This window comes from Saimiri boliviensis, chromosome 1 (assembly GCF_048565385.1).
Source record: "Saimiri boliviensis isolate mSaiBol1 chromosome 1, mSaiBol1.pri, whole genome shotgun sequence".
Classification (NCBI taxonomy): Eukaryota; Metazoa; Chordata; class Mammalia; order Primates; family Cebidae; genus Saimiri; species Saimiri boliviensis.
Window position 1 is genome coordinate 28017175 of NC_133449.1, and position 19128 is coordinate 28036302.

Genomic DNA, 19128 nt, shown 5'->3' on the forward strand with positions numbered 1-19128 from the left:
GGCAGGGGCCATAGGGGTCAGGCCTAGAAGTGGCATTTATCTCTCCCACACACAAAGAATTTAGTCATTTGGCTCTACCTGACTGCAGGAAGGCTGGGAAATGGCTGTGCCCGGGAGGAAAAGGAAGAATTGATGATGAGCACATGTTCAAGAATAGCCATGGCAGCATCTCTAGTTGTGGTCGAAACTAAAAGAAACCCCAGAACTCCAATGTTCACTGGCAGATTAATGAATAGTATCCAATTTACATTATTATACAACTGTGAAAATGACAAACTGTATCTATACACAATAAAGATGAGATCTTAGAACCCGAGTATTGACTGGAAAAAGCAAGTTCCAGGAGACATATGATAGAATTTTTATATAAAGAGTTCAAAAACAAGCAGTATCTGACAACTTGCCAATTTATTTTTTAGGGATATAGAAATCTGCATTAAAGCCATGTTTCTAAAAAAATGAAGGCATCCTGGCCACAGTGGCACATGCCTATAGTCCCAGCTACTTGGGAGGCTGAGACAAGGGGATCCCTTGAGCCTAGACGTTGAGTCTAGAAGCAGCGATAAACAGACATTTTAGGACAATGATTATCTCTGGAGATAGAGGCAGGGAGACAGGAGAGAGAGGAGTGGCAAGGTCGCTTCAGCTTGTGGCTGTGTCTTTGTTCTGAGAGGGAGCACAGATTCAGTCATGTTCTGTTTTTCCATTGTGTTTCAGACCGTAAGTGTATATTACAAGTATTCTTTGGTATGTATCATATATTGCATAATTTTTAAAAGAATGAACCAAAACATTATAATTAGTAGTAATAAAGATGTCTTTATTAGTTCTAAGAATGTGACAAGGAACAGATCCATTACTTGAAAAGGTAATTCTGATTAATTGATTTATCTAATGCTGTGGAGGTGACCCACACTGGGGTGGTTCTACTCAAGAGCACAAATGCCAGACCCCGTTGTTTGGATCAGCCCTCATGCCCTGATCTTGATGCTTTGTGGTTCTCCTCCAATTTCCTTGAAGTTTCCAAAAGTTAGTTATACTCATCCATTGACTCAATCATCTTCAGAATCTTAGTGTGAAATCTTGATGTCTACTGTAGAGATTATTTCCCTGCAGAGAAATCCTACAAAGTCGTATTTCAGTCCTTGCCAATGAAAGGCAAATTTTTTTTTTTTTTTTTTTTTGAGACGGAGATTCGCTCTTGTTACCCAGGCTGGAGTGCAATGGCGCGATCTCGGCTCACTGCAACCTCCGCCTCCTGGGTTCAGGCAATTCTCCTGCCTCAGCCTCCTGAGTAGCTGGGATTACAGGCACGCGCCACCATGCCCAGCTAATTTTTTGTATTTTTAGTAGAGACGGGGTTTCACCATGTTGACCAAGATGGTCTTGATCTCTTGACCTTGTGATCCACCCGCCTCGGCCTCCCAAAGTGGTGGGATTACAGGCTTGAGCCACCGCGCCCGGCCGAAAGGCAAATTTTACATATCTAAATTTACTGAACACTGTCCCTTTAAAAGTATCTCGTACCTGCAAAGATATAACCAAATCTAACATTTCAGCAAACAAAAGCTGAGGCTTGTAACACACAGAAGTAATTGCTATACAGTTATCACCAGAAGTACATGCCCAGCTTCCAGGGTTACCACATTACTAATAAACATGCCAAATCTCTTTCATCTTAAAATGAAAGACCCAAAGAAACCACCCCAGTAATGGTTACCAGCCGGGATCCATCCCTTATCTGTTGTTGGCAAACTGTCTGTAAATAATCAATCCAGAACACTCCTCTGTGTTGTTTTCTCTTGCTCTCTCCCTTCCCCCTTCTCCTGTCCGTCTTGGAAGTTTTCTGCTTTGCCATCTCCACCCTCTGTAGAGACTCTGTGCTTTCTGCACCCAGAGTGAGTCAGCATATGGATGCATACCCGCATTTCTAGGGAAACGGACTGGGGTTATCAGAAAACTCAATCTGTCCAACCATCGATAAAAATCAAGACATTTTATTGCAACCCAGATAGTTAGTTCAGCAGCCACACTTTGGAACATACAGTACAACTCCTTTGGGAAATACCTAGGTGGGAGTGACTTTCGGTCTCCCGGGTAAAATGTTCTCTTCTCATACAGCAAACCTTTTGTAAAAGGGAAACAGACTCCGTCAAAACTGGGTGGTAACTGGAGATAAAGACAGGCCACTCCTGTTTGAATGTTTGTCATTTTGATGGGGATTTTGTTTAACAAGGTTTCTACCTTATCTGTCTTCTTTCAGATTTACAGCTCCAAAGCTCATAAAAGGGAGGCCACAGATGTGAACATGGGCTGTGGAAAGATTGAAAACAAACTGAGGCTATTCAATAAAAATAATCTTGAGATATTTTGGATTTTTTCTTGTCTTTTTTTTTTTTTTTTTTTTTTTTTTTCTACATTGACAGTGACATCAGGGGCTCTAATAGTTTTCCTGATAGTACTTAGTAGTGGTACTTGGCCAACTATACATACTGCGAAAATGCCGCAAGGGATATTGCCTTGACATTATTTATAGCCTGTGTTCTATTTCCTTTACTCTCTGCTGAGAAACATGGTTAAGCCTATTATGATAATTCAATTAGAAATTATTTTATTGAACACCTCTTGGGCTAACCACTGTATCAGGTAAGATTAAGATATGGTTTCTCCCTCATGAGATTTTTTTATTTAAGAGAGAGTGTCTTGCTCTTTAGCTCAGGTTGAAATGTAGCGGTGCGATCATAGCTCACTGCTACCTCAAACTCCTGGGCTCAAGCCATCCTCCTGCTTCAATCTTTTGAGTAGCTGTGGTTACAGGTGCATGCCAGCACACCTGGCTAATTGTTTTATTTTTTTGTAGAGACAGCGTTTTGCTTTGTTGCCCAGGCTGGTCTCAAACTCCTGGCTTCAAGCATTCATCCTGCCACAGCCTCACAAAGTGCTGGGATTACAGGCGTGAGCCACTTTGCCTGGCCCCTCATGAAACTTAAAAAATTAAATTATCTCTTTAAAAAGGACCAGGCCTAGGAACAAGCTCTTTAAGTGTCTGGCACCTATGTGCACACTCTGTGTGGTCTTTATGCTTTGGAGAGAGTTGTGGCGGCTGCTGCAATTGATCATGTATTTGATTGTATCTGAACCACATACCAACTTCGTCTTTCCTGAACCAAGAGTCGACCTGCTGCTCACCCAAATGGCATGACTATTCCTTCAGCCTGTTGATATCTTCTGCTGTTTCTGCAGAAGAGTCTCAGCCCTGAATCCAAATCACACTAATAGTTGTTATTTATGAAATACTGCAACATAAAAGTCATGATTGCCAATCTATAGCAGCGAGGTTTAGTAACTTTCCTAAGATCTCATAGGTGGTAAAGTGAGAACCAAATTTAAGCCAGGTCTCAAATGTCCACATTCAAATGCAGCTCTTTCTGTTCTGCCTTGCTTTATCTTACTCACACAATGATGTAATGCTAGTGTTTCTTGATCCTTATAGTGATGTGATCTTGCCCTATTCCCTAGGATTCGGGAGGCATGTCTACATGGGATGCAGGCACACTGAGTTGATGTGTATAGATTATGTCCCAGAGCCTTGGAGGGCACAGGGATATGAAGTATCGTATTTGGTTCTTCCCAGTTTGGAAGATAGCTGTTCATAAGCACATAGCTAGATTTCAGTGGGATGCCTAAGGAGTTTGGCAGTGTTTGTGATAAAAGGAGGCAGCTGCTTTGCATATATGGACCTCTTCAGAGGCACGCAGGCCTAAGGTCTTAGGATTTTCACCCATCATGCCAAATAGAGGAGATTTTTGTATATGCAAGGTGGTGGAGTGTGTTTGATTTGGTTAGGTCTCAGGCGGGACAAAAGCCACGAGGGCGCCTTCCTGCTGCACCCGGAATTTGTTCCTTCAAGGATTCCCCGCTGAGGCCGTAAACCAACATGATTTCCTCTCCTTCTGGCCTGGGCCCTCACAGGGACAGCTGTACTTCCAATTGCAGTGACATGACTCTGTCACAGTCTTCAAGTAATTTCTAGTTTTCTTCTTCAAAGAAAACTTTTTAGAGCTCTGTCAACACATTGTGAAGGAAACAAGCCTCTTAAATATCCATGCCCTTTACAGCAAATATCCCATTGACATATTAAACGAGAGGCGGTCTTGTGGTTTTGAAAAAGATTTTAGATAAATACAGAAGGCATGTATCACCCCAGATCCATCCTTTATGGAGTCATTGGTTAAAAGGGAAAGGGCCAACCAGGCAGGTTAACAGTACGATATAATACTGAAAGACTCTGCATAGCAGTTTCAAAATGGTAATGTTTAAAATGAGTTCTCAAGTCTCAGTTTCATTTTATGTATGCATTTATGCTCAAACTTGGTAATTACCCTTAGCTCGTGACATTTATACCAATCAGTAATGTTTAATTATCCCAGATGATCACTCAGTCAGTTCTAGGCACATGGTGGAATTTAGAGGGGGTTCCTACCTTCAAGAGCATTAACTTTCGGTTGGCATGTGTGGAGAGATATTGTAGATACAAATAGATTTTGAAAGGGGAGGGGAAGGAGAGTCCTGTTGGCAGGTAGAGAATTGGGAGAATTCTTTTGGGAAAGCATCCAAAAGGAGGTAGTTTTAAGATTCCACTTTGGAAGCTGGGTATGATGAACAGGACACAAAAGATTCCTTCTGGGATTTAGACCAGCTTACTGCTCACAAAAGCAGCAGTGAGGGTTCATGACCATAATATGTTCAGAACTTTAATTCAAAAGACAAATAGAAATCAAATACTTATCCATGAAAAAGTTGTAAAAGCTAAATTAAATGTCAAGTTTTTTGTTTTAGGTTTAAAAATGTGGTTGCTGGGTTTGATAATTTGGACATCTTATGGGAAAATGATCCTTTAGGCAAAATCCTTTAAAACTTGTAGCTTTGGGGCGGAAAGTGGAGTAGGGTTGGAACCCCATATAACAGAAAGGACAGCCTATTGCTTAGGCAAAGCCTACAGGATAAGAGGAAGGCAAACTGGTTCAACTCAAAAAATTCTGACCTCAATGTGATTCAGAACAGTCAAGTGAAGGTGACTTCAAACTTCTATGAAGCTCACTTTTGCTCCAAAGAGTGGTGGGAGCATAGCAGAAAGTTGAGAATTGGACAGAACTTTTTTAGTTTGACTGAAGACTCGGGGGGGCTTCGCATAAACCAACAGTTATTGAGCCTGTCCCATCCCAGAGGTACAGGATGATGCAAGATGGTGCCTGCTGTCAGGCTGCTCATTGCCTGGCAGAGAAGTTTGTGAGACCAAGAAAGCCCACAGTGGGATAGGGACTTCCAAAGTTTTGCAAAGGATTTTAGATAAATATGGAAGGCATGTGTCACCCCAAGTCCATCCTTTATGGAGTCATTAGTTGAAAGGGAAAGGACCAACCAGGCAGGTTAACAGTACGATGTAATACTCAAAGACTCTGCATAGCAGTTTCAAAATGGTACCTTTAAAATGAGTTCTCAAGTCTCAGTTTCAGTTGGGAATCAGAAGGGAGCACCTGCCTCTGCCTAAGGGAGCTGGGGAAGGCTTCACAAAGAGGCCATTGAACTGGGGACTGACATGGCTGGGACAGCATGTGGAGGGATACGAGTCTGGGAGATGGAGAGGCTGGAAGAGCCCAGAAGAACCCGTCCTCACTGGAGGAGGGCAGGTGCAGGAAGTCATCCGTAACACTCTCGCAGCCCATCTTCTGAAATGCCATGGAGCTTTCTTACTCTAGCCATGAAGGGTAAAAATCAGAGCTAACACAGGCACATGGAGCTGGTACAACATCCCTGTTTAGGTTAGAGTTCTTACCCACCTCCATGGAATGAACATCATCTGTTCCATCCAGCTGTTAATGGCAGGACCAGATTCTGTGAACAGGCTACAAACCTTGGAATGATGTCTCATTTGCCCTTCTCTTTTCTCCTTCTTAACCATGTAGGTACCACATTGTATGGTGCAGTGTGGTGCAGCTGGGTTCCTGCCCTGACTACATCAGAACCCCTGAGTGCCTGACAGATTCTGAGGCCTGAGCACCTCCCGCCTTTCTCCTCTTCTCTCCTCTCCCCGCTCCACTGTTGAATCAGAAAGGGGCTGGGGAGGGCTGGTTGCTGAACCTGTTTGTTTTTAATAAAACACCTTCAGGCCAGCTGCAGTGGCTCACGCCTATAATCCCAACACTTTGGGAGGCTGAGGCAGGAGAATCATTTGAGGTTAGGCGTTCGAGACCAGCCTGGCCAACATAGTGAAACCCCATCTCTACTAAAAATAGAAAAATTAGCTGCACGTGCTGGCACGTGCCTGTAGTCCCAGCTGCTTGGGAGGCTGAGGCACAAGAATTGCTTGAACCTGCGAGGTGGGAGTTGCAATGAGCCAAGATTGTGCCACTGCACTCCAGCCTGGGCAACAGAGCAAGACTGTCTCCAAAAAATAAAAATAAAAAATAAAACAGCTTCCTGGGTAAATCTGATGCCCAGCAAGTATGGAGGCTACACAGGCACCCATCTACACTGGGTTAACTTCCCAGCCTCCTCACCACCCGCTGGCTCCCAGATTCAGCTTCCTCATCTGGGAAATGGGATTGACACCCTGCCTAGCTCACAGAGGTTTGAGAGGATTAAATCACCCGAAAGCAAAAGGGAAGGCATCATGTGCTGTTGAAATGCAAGGTGTTACTCATTCCTCTTTGCCACTCCCGTGCCTTCACCCTTGCTTATTACTTGTTACCTATAGGAATAGCTCAGTGGCCAGCTGGTGTGTCTCTGGCTCTTGTGCCCTGATACCACATTAATCATTTCAAGACACCACCTTTATCCGGCGGCCTCCCCCAGTAGACAGACCCATCTTCCCCATCCGACTTTCTCTCCCACTCAGCCTTGGCCTCTTTGTTGACGTTTCTTGCTTTCTCTCCTTGACCTCCTCATCTTTCCTGTACCATTTCTTAAAAGCGGTCTTCAGCTTCACTCTGTAACCTGAGCACTCCCCCCTGAATAACACTGGATCTAAATAACGTAGTTAGGAGATCTGTTATCTTGAATGATTCCTTAATTGTCTTACGTATTTGCTTCATTATTCTGAAGTACTAAAGCAGCAGTGGAAACTTTCTAGGCCTGTTGGTATTGTAATTTCATTCTCTGCCAAACATGAATGAGAAATACTAGTTCGCTCTGACTTAGTTTGCTTACTGAGGTCCAAGACAGTCTAAACCATGTTTTGTTTTGTTTTGTTTTTGTTTTTGTTTTTCAAGACAGAGTCTCATTCTTTTGCCCAGGATGGAATACAGTGGTGCGATCTCGGCTCACTGCAGCCTTAACCTCCTAGACTCAGGCAATCCTTCCAGCTCAGCCCCCTACCCCAATAGCTGGGACTGCAGGTGCAGGCCACCATACCCAGCTAATTTTTGGTATTTTTAGTAGAGACGAGGTTTTGCCATGTTGCCGAGGCTTCTAAACCATGTTTTAACTGTTATGCACAGTGCCTTGCCCAGGGTTAGGCACTAGATAAGAACTCAGCACCCACTTGCTGAAATGGGAGAGCTGAGTGGTCAGAATACCTGCAGTCTCTACAGCACTAGCATTTACAGTATCTCTTTTCATTGCCACAGCCCTAAGAGGTAGATGGTGTAACTCTCCCCATTTTGCAAATAAGAAAAGAGAAGCTTAGAGGGGTTATGTCACATCAACCTTGTGGGCTAAGGCTGAGTGAAGACCTCGCAGAAGAGACCAGACTGAGCATACTGCAGTAGCACCATTGCAGTGGGTGGCTGCCCACAAGGACAGAGAGCAGAATTCAGGCAACTCCAGCAGACCTGCTTCGTGCAAGTCAAGTGAATACTAGTCGGGAGGGATTTAGGTGACTCATCCTCTGCCCTGGCTGGAGTCAGGAAGTGGGCTTTGCAGCCCATTTCCTGGGGAATTTTCAGATGGACCAGTGATTTCATTTTCCTCTTCTAAAGCACCCCCATGCACAGGGAAAGGTTGTTCACATGGCCATTTGGATGAAGCCAATGGATCTGATCTCTTAAAGGAGAAGCTGAAACAGCAGTGGAAACTTTCTAGGCCTGTTGGTATTGTAATGTCATTCTTTGCCAAACATGAATGAGAAATCCTTCTAGTTCGCTCTGACTGCAGCCAGGGTATAGATTAATATTTCAGCATTGCTGCCTAGGTTATGAAGGTATAAGCCTCATGTAGGTAACCTGCTCTTGCCTCCATTGTACCTATTACCTAACTGGGACAGGCCTGGGGTGGGGCTCCTGGGAGCTGACAATGCCAGGCCCAGAAAGGCAAGCTAAAGACCAGCAGGCAGGCCTTGGGGTTGGAAAGCCACACAGTAAACGGGTGGAGTACTACAGCTGAATTGTGTGTCTAGAGAATTCAGGGCGTGGTGAGTGATCAGCTCCTGAGAGAGCAAAGATTAGTATTTAATACATATGCATTTATTAGCGTGGCTGGGTCTCTCATCAAAAAAGTCATAAATTCACAGATCAGGATTTTAAAGCAAATAGAATTACTGATACATCTCTTCCAACAGCCAGTATACACCCCACAATGGGGACCGTGTACTCGTGGGCTCGCACAAAGAAAAATGCAGTTTTTGATTAAGCTACAGCCTGAAATATTAAAATTATGATTTTCAGCCAGGTGTGGTGGCTCACACCTGTAATCCCAGCACTTTGGGAGGCCAAGGTGGGCGGATCACTTGGGGTCAGGAGTTCAAGACCAGCCTGACCAACATGGAGAAACCCCATCTCTACTAAAAATACAAAATTAGTCAGATGTGGTGGTGGGTGCCTGTAATCCCAGCTACTCGGGAGACTGAGGCAGGAGAACCCAGGAGGTGGAGGTTGTGGTGAGCTAAGATCACGTCATTGCACTCCAGCCTGGGCAACAAGAAGAAAACTCAGTCTCAAGAAAAAAATTTGTGATTTTCATGTACTGTTAGAAATAGTTTTCAAAGAATTACTTCCTCCAGCCCATCACAACCCCTGCCCATGTGAGAGGTTAGGAGTAAATTATATGTCTTTTGAAAACTTTGCTGAAACTCTCCTCCCTTTTCCAAGTCTACCAAATTTTTATCTCCAAAAAAAAAAAAAAAAATGGAGCTAATATGACAACAAGATTTGTACCTTCACAAGTAAATATTACAATTTAGCTGAGTAACTTGTGGAAGCTTGTTAGGTTGAAGTGACTCACTTGCGTAGATGAAGTTATTTTTAGAGATGTAATTTGTACTGTTTAGAAAAGAATAAAGAGATGGTAAAAGGCTAGATCGCTCATTATAGTTTACAGAGCTCATGAACCCAGCATCCATGCAAAAGATGACTAAGCAAGGGGTCGGTTGGTACTTTCTCTCAGAATTTTACAGATGTGAGTCATCCGCTTTAGTCTGCAGACACAGCACCGAGGTACCTGTGACTCAGCTCTCGTTTAGAAAAAGCCCTAGAATTCAATTCCGATATACTTTTATAGTTAAGTAGTGAGGAAATTACATGCTGAAGCAAAATACGCCTTTGTGAAGTGCAGCCGTGGGATGTTTTTAGCAAAGACTGATTTATCTTCATCTCTGGCCTTTGAAAGAATCTATCTGTGATCCACACTGGTAATATGCCCATTCAGCCCTCTGGTAACATCACAGTGCCCACCTTCTTCATGTGTGGCTCATGTCCCGAGTATTAACTTGTTCTCAATAGAAATCTCAGCCTCACTCTTTCTACACTAAGATGCCCCAGCACCAAGGCCCACTTCCTTTAACCAAATATGTTTCCTATATACGTGTTTGTATATATGAAAATCTTCAGCCTAAAATATTAAAATTCCAGTTTTCATAAGCTGGCAGAAATAGCTTGCAAAGGCTTCCTCTCCTTCATACTTTACCTGTGTCAGGGGTTAGAAGGAATAAAATCATATTTTTCAACAGTATGCTCATGTTTTTAGTAAACTCTACACAAAACACACACACAGACGATAAGCATTATCTTTACACGTAAGCAGATGGCAGAGTGAGTGCATGTTCTCCGTGCAGCGCCATTGCTTGTTCTCAGGCGCAGCGCTCTGCTGGCCTAGTGACTGTGCAGCCTCATGCTCGCATGCCTCCCTCATCGTTGACACACACTGATTACACAGCCTATTTGGAGTCAAGCCCATAAAATGTAACACTCCATTCATTCATTCATTCATTCATTTACCAAGTCTGGCTCTGTTGCCCAGGATGGAATACAGTGGCGGGATCTCGGCTTACTGCAACCTCTGCCTCCTGGGCTCAAGGAATTCTCCTGCCTCAGCCTCCTGAGTAGCTGGGATTACAGGCATGCACCACCATGCCTGGATAATTTTTATATTTTCAGTGCAGACAAGGTTTGTGTGGCCAGGCTAGTCTCAAACTCCTGACCTTAAGTGACCCACCCGCCTGAGCCTCCCAAAGTGCCCATAACCTGTCCTTTTAAATATGGAAAGTGGCTCCTTGTAGTTTGCAGACACATCAATAGATTATTGATAACCAACAAAGAATTTTGTGTATTATATTTGCCAAAGAAACATGAGCATGGTTGCAAAAGCAAATACTTCAGAAAGATGTGTAATGAAAAGCAAGAATACTGAGCCCCATGCCTGCCTTTTCACAGCCACTGTTAACCGCTTCTGGTGCTTGGCGGTTGCCTCCTTAACCAGCTGACTGTTTCGTTCCTCACCTGCTGTGTCTATAGCACTGTTGCTAAGAGTACTGGGGCATGCAGAGGTTAAAGTCTGGTCCTGTTGTTAAGGAGAAAAGCCTGTGTACCTTCAAGTCAACTCCGCAGACATTTGAGTGTCTACCATGGACCAAGCCCTGTGTGAAGCCGTGTGGCCACAGAAATGGATGGCTCCACTAAGGAGTTTGTACTCAGGTAAGGCAGCAGGCGTGTAAACACATGAATACAAACACACTGTGGAAAATGCTGTAATACAGGTGTATAAACCCCTTCTGAGGGGTTTTACAGCTATGTCCTAGAGCTCGGTCTTTAAATGCAATTAGAGACTGCAAGGTAGATAAAGAAGCAAGGATGGGGCTGGGCTCCGTGGCTCACGCCTATAACCCCAGCACTTTGGGAGGCCAAGAGGGCGGATCACGAGGTCAAGAGATCGAGACCATCCTGGCCAACATGGTGAAACCCCGTCTCTACTAAAAAATATAAAAATTAGCTGGACATGGTGGCGCTTGCCTGTAGTCCCAGCTACTCAAGAGACTGAAGCAGAAGAATCACTTGAACCCAGGAGGCAGAAGTTGCAGTGAGCCAAGATCGTGCCACTGCACTCCAGCCTGGGGACAGAGTGAGAGAGACTCTGTCTCAAAAGAAAAAAAAAAAAAAAAGGAAAGGATGTCCAAGGCAGAGAGAACAGCGTATTCATGGGCTGATGCAATGCATTCTGAAGATTGGGAATAATTCATAAAGTTGGATTTTTAGGATAAGTGAGTTAAGGGAGTGATGAGGAGAAGAGGCAGGAAAGAAATGCACCTAGTTATAAGGCGACTTTTATGTACGTTGTTCAAAATATATCCCTTTACTGATGGAGAGCTATGGGAGGATTTTGAACAGGGATGTGGCATTATCTCGATTATACTGTAAGTCCAATGGCAGAGGGGAGGATGCGTTTGAGTGGGAAGAAGCTGGGGTTTGATAAGCCACTTGGGGAAACTGGTTCAGGCAAGAGAATATGAGGTGCTGAAACAGTGGGAGTAGGAGGAAGAGGAAAGGAGAGTTTCTAGAAATACTTCAGGGTAGAATCAGAAGGACTTGGTGAACACTAAGATTTTGGGAGTGAGGGAGAGGGAGGAATTGCAGATTACTGTATAATTCCTAGCTAGGGTACTAAGGAAAGAGTGGAAATTTAAAAAGAGTACCAAAATCTGGAGGAAAGTGAATGAGTTTGAATATATTGAGTTTGAGTTGTTTGGGTGATAAGCAGATGGAGATATCCAGTAAGTAGCCAAAAATGTGATACTAAACTTCATGACCCACATAGTGGTGGCAATGGAAGCCACATAGCTGGTAGAATTCCCACAGGATGAGTCTGTGGTATGAGGGGACTGAAACCAGGTCTGGGAAGGGCCAGCGACTGGTGGTGGGCAGAAGATTCCTGATAGAGGCCAATCAGCAGAGAGGGGTTAGATGAGAGCCCAGAGAGAGGGCACCACAAAGGCAGAAGAGGACCAGATCTGGGGAGGTGCAGGTGGCAAGGGAGAGGAGCGTGAAAAGCATTTGCTTTGTTAATGATGGTGGTGCCCATGGATGGCGTAGTAAAAGAAACACCCATGCTTTAGTGTAGGTGGAAGCCACGTGTGAGTGGGTCACAGAATTCATTCACAGTGGAGGTGAGCCCATCCTCTTGAGAATTTGGGGAATTAAAGGGAGAGTAAATGGGCAGTAGCTAGTAGGGGTGATAATCAAGAGGCTACTTTATAGGATGAGAGAATCTTCAGCATGACGAGAAGGGGCCAGTTGAGGAGAGGTTGGAATTCCTTGGCACGGAGTTCAGCTTCCTCTGAGCAAAGAGCGTGGAAGAGAGTGGAATGGGCAGCTGGTACCACTGCCCGAGTGGCCCCTTGGAGCCACTGAGGAGTTTGCCTGTTGCTTTCTCTGCCACCAGCAGGTGAATCGACAGCTTAGGAGGTGAAACCTGGAGTTACCTCTCCGGGCAGTTGAGGGGTGAGACACATCAGCACAGCAGGGCCATCGACCCTGTGAGCTGCTTTTTGTTATCTCCACTTTGATTATCTCCTAAATAAAAATGGCACAGTATGAAACAGAACAAAGCCTGAGTAGTAGCCAGTCAGTCCTTCCTCCGGACCCCAGCAGCCTTTTGTGTAGCCTCCTGTTTTAGCAATTCTCCTACTCTATTGGGATTATTTTTTTCACTGACTTTCCCCAATGCTGAGCCCTTTGAGGCAGAGTTCACTTTTACTTCATCTCAAAACCCCCAACTTCTGTATTCAAATCCCTTAGCATAAGGGTTAGTGCAGGCAGGGCAACTCAAAGGCTTTTTAAGTAAATGTACAAACTCACATACCCTTTCTTATTTGACTTACAAGAATGCATTTGGTCCTACTCTCATATCAAATCATAACTAATTTTCTTTTTTTTTTTTGAGGCAGAGTCTTGATCTATTGCCCAGGCTAGACGCAGTGGTGTGAACACAGCTCACTGCAGCCTTGACCTCCTGGACTCAAGCAATTCTCTCCTCTCAGCCTCTCAAGTAGCTGGTACTACAGGCACACACCACCACATTTGTACATTTTTTTTGTTTTTTGTAGAGACGAGGTCTCACCACGTTGCCCAGGCTGGTCTCAAACTCCCTGGGCTCAAGTAATCCTCCTGCCTCAGCCTCCCAAAGTTTGGGGTTACAGGTATGAGCCACTGTGCCAAGACTCATAACTGATTTTCAAGTAGTTAAAATCTCATGGGTCATTCTTTGCTATGCTAAAAGTTGATCTAACTCTTAGTGATCTAGAGTCCCATGGTCAAGAATGCTTATGGTCACCTTCTTTGAGTTTCAGATAGACAAGCTCTTACTTTGTTGTTTAAGTATTAAACTGCTCTGCTCCTTAAACCAAATACATACACACATACACAGATATATTTAGATACAAATGTGTGTGTGTGTGTACATAAAAATATGACACTCCTTAGTAAAATATTCCTCTAGACCTGGGGTTCACAAATCCCTCCTCCTGATCCATGCTGGTGCCTACTCAGGCACTACTTTGCAGATTTCACTTTAGTTTTTCCATGAGCTAAGGTCGAGTGGTGACTTAGCAAGTTGAATGTGTAAAGAACCAAACCTGTTTTTCCATGGAACCAATCGTAATTTATCTAGAATGAGCCATTTGGCCTCCAGAAACAAAGAGATTTCCATCACAGAGTGCTGGTGAGGGGTTATGAGTAAGGCAGGGCCAGCGAGAGCAGCTGTTTTATTCAAAGAGCAGCAGACAGGCTGAATGAGAAGGGGTTAGCTGTTGAGTCCACATCAGGCTCTGCTGCAGTGTGACCAGGGTTAAGGTACTTCATTTTAAAGCCCCTTGCCGTTCTTCTTTATTTCTAATCTGATATTTTTCATCTGTCCTTAAATGCTCTGAACTTCAGCTTCTCTCTTCAGTCCCTAGTCTTTTAACCTGAACTTGATGGGCTGTACTATACCTCAGAAGGAAAGGCTACCAAGGCCTCCCCAGAGCTGCCCCTACTGGCGTTCAAGGATTGTATTTTTATCCAGGAGGCCTGGGCTAGTACCTGTGGACTAGGACAAGGGGCACAATTAAGGTCATTAAACTGGCCTCCATGTGTAGGACAGATAGAAAGACAATTCCTGGAGGCAGACAAAGTTTAGTGAATTGGTGTGAACTGATTGGTATTTGGAGCTGACCTAAAATGGTAAGTGTGGGAAGCCTTACCAATTGTTCTTAGGATTAACCAAAAGTGTATTTTGCTGTATGCAATAGATCAGTATTTTTAAAAATATACATTCCCATTTCTGTTTATCCATGGTGGAAGTAAATGTGACCCACCGGCCCCACCAGTCCCCTCCCAGCAGGACAGCATCCTGTCATCTTCAGGATGGGAGCCTTTCCAGAGATGGACGAAAAGCACCCAAAGTGACTCAAAGGTTTTGCGTTTGGCAGAATATTAAACCCAATCTGATGGCATATGGGGAGCAGGTTGTAACTTTTATTTCAGACATGTAGTATGATTCTTCCCCGGTTGGTAGCAGAACATTCTAGTGGCATCAGAGCCACTGGATTTAACATCTGAAGACTTTAATTCAAGGCCAGCTCTTTCACCTAATTCTAAATAAGCTGCTTTGTGTTCCTGAGTTTCAGTGTTCTTGTCTGTAAATGAGGTGGTATGCCCATCTTGGAGATACAAATGAGACAATACATTCTTTTTTTTTTTGAGATAGAATTTCAGTCTTGTGCCTAGGCTGCAGTGCAATGGCAAGATCTTGGCTCACCACAACCTCGGCCTGCCAGGTTCAAGTGATTCTCCTGCCTCAGCCTCCTGAGTAGCTGGGATTACAGGCATGCGACACCACGCCTGACTGATTTTTTATATTTTTCGTAGAGACAGGGTTTCCCTATGTTGGTCAGGTTGGTCTCAAACTCCCAACCTCAGATGATCTGCTCACCTCAGCCTCCCAAAGTGCTGGGATTACAGGTGTGAGCCACCATGCCTGGCCGACAATACATATTGGACCCATAAAGTTTATATGATAACATTCTCCAGGCCTCTGAAATTATCAGACTGGAGCAGAGGTGAGCAATCAGGGAAGGATATGGAGATTGTGAAGTCATCAAAGGTGATTAATATTACATGAGACTTTCTGAAAAAGGAGCGCCGACGTACCAAGCCTTCAGGCTTAACGGGTCCCTCCACTGAGCTTTGGGATTGAGGGAGTGCTAAGCAGATGGAAGAAAAGAGGCAGGAAACATGTTAAAAGGAAGAGAAGTAGCAGATCAATACAGTGTTATGGAAACCACGGGAGAAGGACAGAAGTGAGCAACAGTGTCAGATGCCATTAAGACCATGTAGATGTGATTGTAGGATGTTTTCCCAACCAAAAGGAATAAAACAAGGACATGAAAACATCAAAAATAAAAATTCTTAAAAGTCTTGATATCATCGTGCCCTTGAGCTTAACTTGGTCTGAAAGACAGACATCATACTCTTCCTCCTGTCGAGTACAACTGTGTACGTCAGTCTCTCAGACATTTAAGTTTTCTTGATCAACAGCCAGAGATGTGCTTGCCTATAGCAACCCCTGGCTGAAATGGTAGATGATTCAAAATAGCCAAGCAGAAGCTCCTTCCACATCAGAAACAAGTGGCAAATCGCATTTACAGCACTTGCAGAAAGAGCATGGGCTCCAGACCGAGCAGGCAGGGTCGAATCCTGGCCACATCTTCTCACAGCTTCAAGGTCTCCGGCTTGCTCCAGGCAGGCTTACTCCTCGAAAGGGGCGAGGTGGAATCATATGGCAGAAAGCGCCCAGCACATTGTAGGTATTCAATAAATGCTGATTTTTCTCCTTTTTCTTAGCATTAAGAAAGTATTTATTAGAATGAAAAACAAGATTTTAAAAACCCCATGCCTAACGATTGTCTGTAGTAAGAGATTTCTCAAACAGATTAATCAGTAACCCAAAGTCGTACAGCTATTGTAGTGGTAGTTACCGTGTTCCTGCAGGGAGATGTACTGTGTTAAATACAGTGGCCTGGTACTGTGGATGTAGCTCTCTGGACCCTGGGCTTCTCTCTGCAGCTGCTGAAGCAGTTGAGGCAGTTCACCACTCTAGAGCATAATCTCCTCATTTGTTAAATGGAGAGTTGATTTGCAGGGCTCCTTGCTGAGCTGTGCTTTCGCAAATGTATCCTCTGTTATGACAAGACTCAGAGATTTTTAAGTAAATGTCTCACGTAGCTACAGAACACCCTGTAAGTACACTTGTCAGAAGGTAGCCAGGAAGAAGTAACTCAAGAGGGTCACCACTTCTCTGTATTTCATTCTCAGGCCTGACTCTCACCTTCTAGTAACCTTGGTGGCTAGTTCCCAAGTCCCTTGGAACATTCTGTATTTTGTTTGTTTATTTGTTAGTTTGTTTCAGGTTCTTTGCAGTTTAACTTCCCAGAGAAGGTCTGTGGTACAAAAATACACTAGCATTGTAAGAATACGAGAAAAGTAACCTAATAGCCTGTGCCCAGGAGGTAGGTGTGAAGGGAACCAAGAAACTGCAAATAGAGGACACACTTAGCTTAGGGGCTGGCATGACATACATAGGCCTTGATGTCACAATTGCATGGCCCACTCTATAAGTATTGATATTAATAAGTTTGACTTTGAGTCATTTAGAAAGGGATAGCGGAGAAGTAAATGTGAGATCTACTTTATAAAGATTTTTTATCATAAACAATGAAAAATAAAAGTTTTAGAGCTTTCAGTTATCTGGAAGGCACAGCTGTCAGAAATGGTTTGCTGAGTGTGAATATGCTTGCTTTTCTTAGGATTAACAATGATTCAATACCTCTGATTGAAAAGTATCTTATTCCTTTAAGTACAAGTCAGGCAAGTCATCCAAGTCAAGGGCTAGCCTCAACATGATCACCTTATGATTGCACGGTTTATTCTCTTTGAGTTAGTTAAATTTCAGAATAATATGACAATTTAAAAACAGTATTTCAGGCAGCAATCATACCTTTATCTCAAATGAAATTTCTAATCGGAATTGCCATCAAAGAGGAACATTAATTTCCATTCCCCTGCTGCCTCTCCCACCCATGCTCATAGAAGGAGTAATGACCAAGGAGCTAGTCAAAAAACAATAACAACAAAAGAAAACAAAAACCTGGATAATTCACAGGCCAATCTTCTTAAATACACAAAGATTGATTATATTGCTGGTCTTTTTTTCTATTTTTTTGTTTTTGTTTTTGTTTTTTTTTTGTTTGTTTGTTTGAGATGGAGTCTCGCTCTGTCACCCTGGCTGGAGTACAGCAGCGCAATCTTGGCTCACTGCAACCTCCACCTCCCGGGTTCAAGCCATTCTCCTGCCTCAGCCTCCCAAGTAGCTGGGATTAAAGGCACACACCACCATACTTGGCTAATTTTTGTATTTTTAGTAGAGATGGGGTTTTACTACGTTGGCCAGACTGGTCTCGAACTCCTGACCTCAGGTGATCCACCCACCTGGGCCTCCCAAAGTGCTGGGATTACAGGCGTGAGCCACCACACCAGGCCTGCTGGTCTTTTTTATAAAAAAAAAAAAAAAAAAAACCACTCACAAATAAATTCGTTAGCAAAAAAGAAAAAGTCTTTATCTTAAAGCACCTATGAGAATTGGGAGAATATTTCATAATCAAAGCCCAAAAGAAAACTGTTTGACCAAGCTTTCATCAAGCCTCCTCTCTGTTCAGAACTTTTTCTGATATGTGATCTGGTTTGGCTACAGGGCCCCCTTTGAGCATAGATTCTCTAGAGTTACATTTTTTTATTTGATGGAAGAAGATTGTAGAATTAAGAGTTCCAAAGGACTCTGAATTTATCTCAAATAAAGAGGTGGACAAAACTAAGGTGAAGGCTAAATTTTCAACTTGTTTTGAAAGTTGTTTTGAAAGCTTGGTTGTATTTTCTCAGCTGGAAATCAGGGTAGAAAAGAAATTATATAGAGTCAGGTTTGTTTGTTTTAATTGCTTCTAAGAGAAAAGTGAGTAATAATAGGTATCACTTATGAAGACTTGCTATGTGCCAAGTGTTCTGCACATATACTCATTATGTCATGTAAACCATCCAACAGCCTTGCAAGGTAGGTATTATCCCATTTTAAAGATGAGAAAACCTAGACTCAGAGAGTTTAGTCAATTGCCTGAGGTCACCCAGGTAGCAACTGGCAAAGGAGGAATCAAGCCCAGATCTGTCAAATTCCAAACACCATTTTCTTCCCAGTATCCCATTCTCCCAACCCTACGTTCCTTTAGGTTGCAGGCTTTGTTTTTCGGGCACTTTCTGTGTGCCAGACAGTGTACAGCGTGCTTTACCTGCTTCATTTCCAACGCTGAGCTTAGAGGTTTTCCAGTCTTAGGAATGGGGAAAGAGGCACACCCATCTCCAGAGCACTACTGCCTTCCTCACTCAGCAGTCGACTTCACCCAGATAAGCCATTCCCCACCCATCTCGCAGACTCAGTGGCTTACTTTTTAACATTTCTTGGGAAAATATCCCCATTCCACTCATTCTAGTGGGTCGGACATTTTCCTATAATTGTAATATCCCTGCACGGTATAAATACAGCATGGAAACTGCTTGGAAAGGATAATGTAGAAATAAAAATAGGCTAATGAAGGTTTCTGCATGGGGGAATGGCATGGTAACCAGAACTTCTAACCATGAGGAAACATGTAATGCCTTTGCCAGATGTTTGATTTAAACTGTGGCCTGTGCCAGTCTTACACCCGATCCCAAACTTCAGGCCTGACTCTGGATTTTTTACACAGGAAGTCCATTATCAAGACTTCCACTCAGAGTCTCCCTTGAACATGATCCTACCACCTCGGCTTCCCAAAGTGCTAGGATTACAGGCATGAGC

At 43.6% G+C, this 19128-nt stretch overlaps 1 protein-coding gene across 7 annotated transcripts in view; it reads left to right on the forward strand.

Annotated features, from left to right (window-relative positions):
- The window catches only part of BABAM2 (BRISC and BRCA1 A complex member 2), a 450161-nt gene that overhangs the window by 378928 nt on the left and 52105 nt on the right, over positions 1–19128 (forward strand). The window contains exon 11 of one of the 7 annotated variants that reach the window (XM_010352310.3): positions 2264–2368. The exons of the other annotated variants lie outside the window; for them this stretch is intronic. Within the exon in view, the coding sequence (XP_010350612.1) occupies positions 2264–2286 (23 nt within the window). The 3' untranslated portion in view covers positions 2287–2368. Of the gene's footprint in view, positions 1–2263; positions 2369–19128 lie in introns of those variants that run through there. 7 annotated transcript variants of the gene reach the window in all.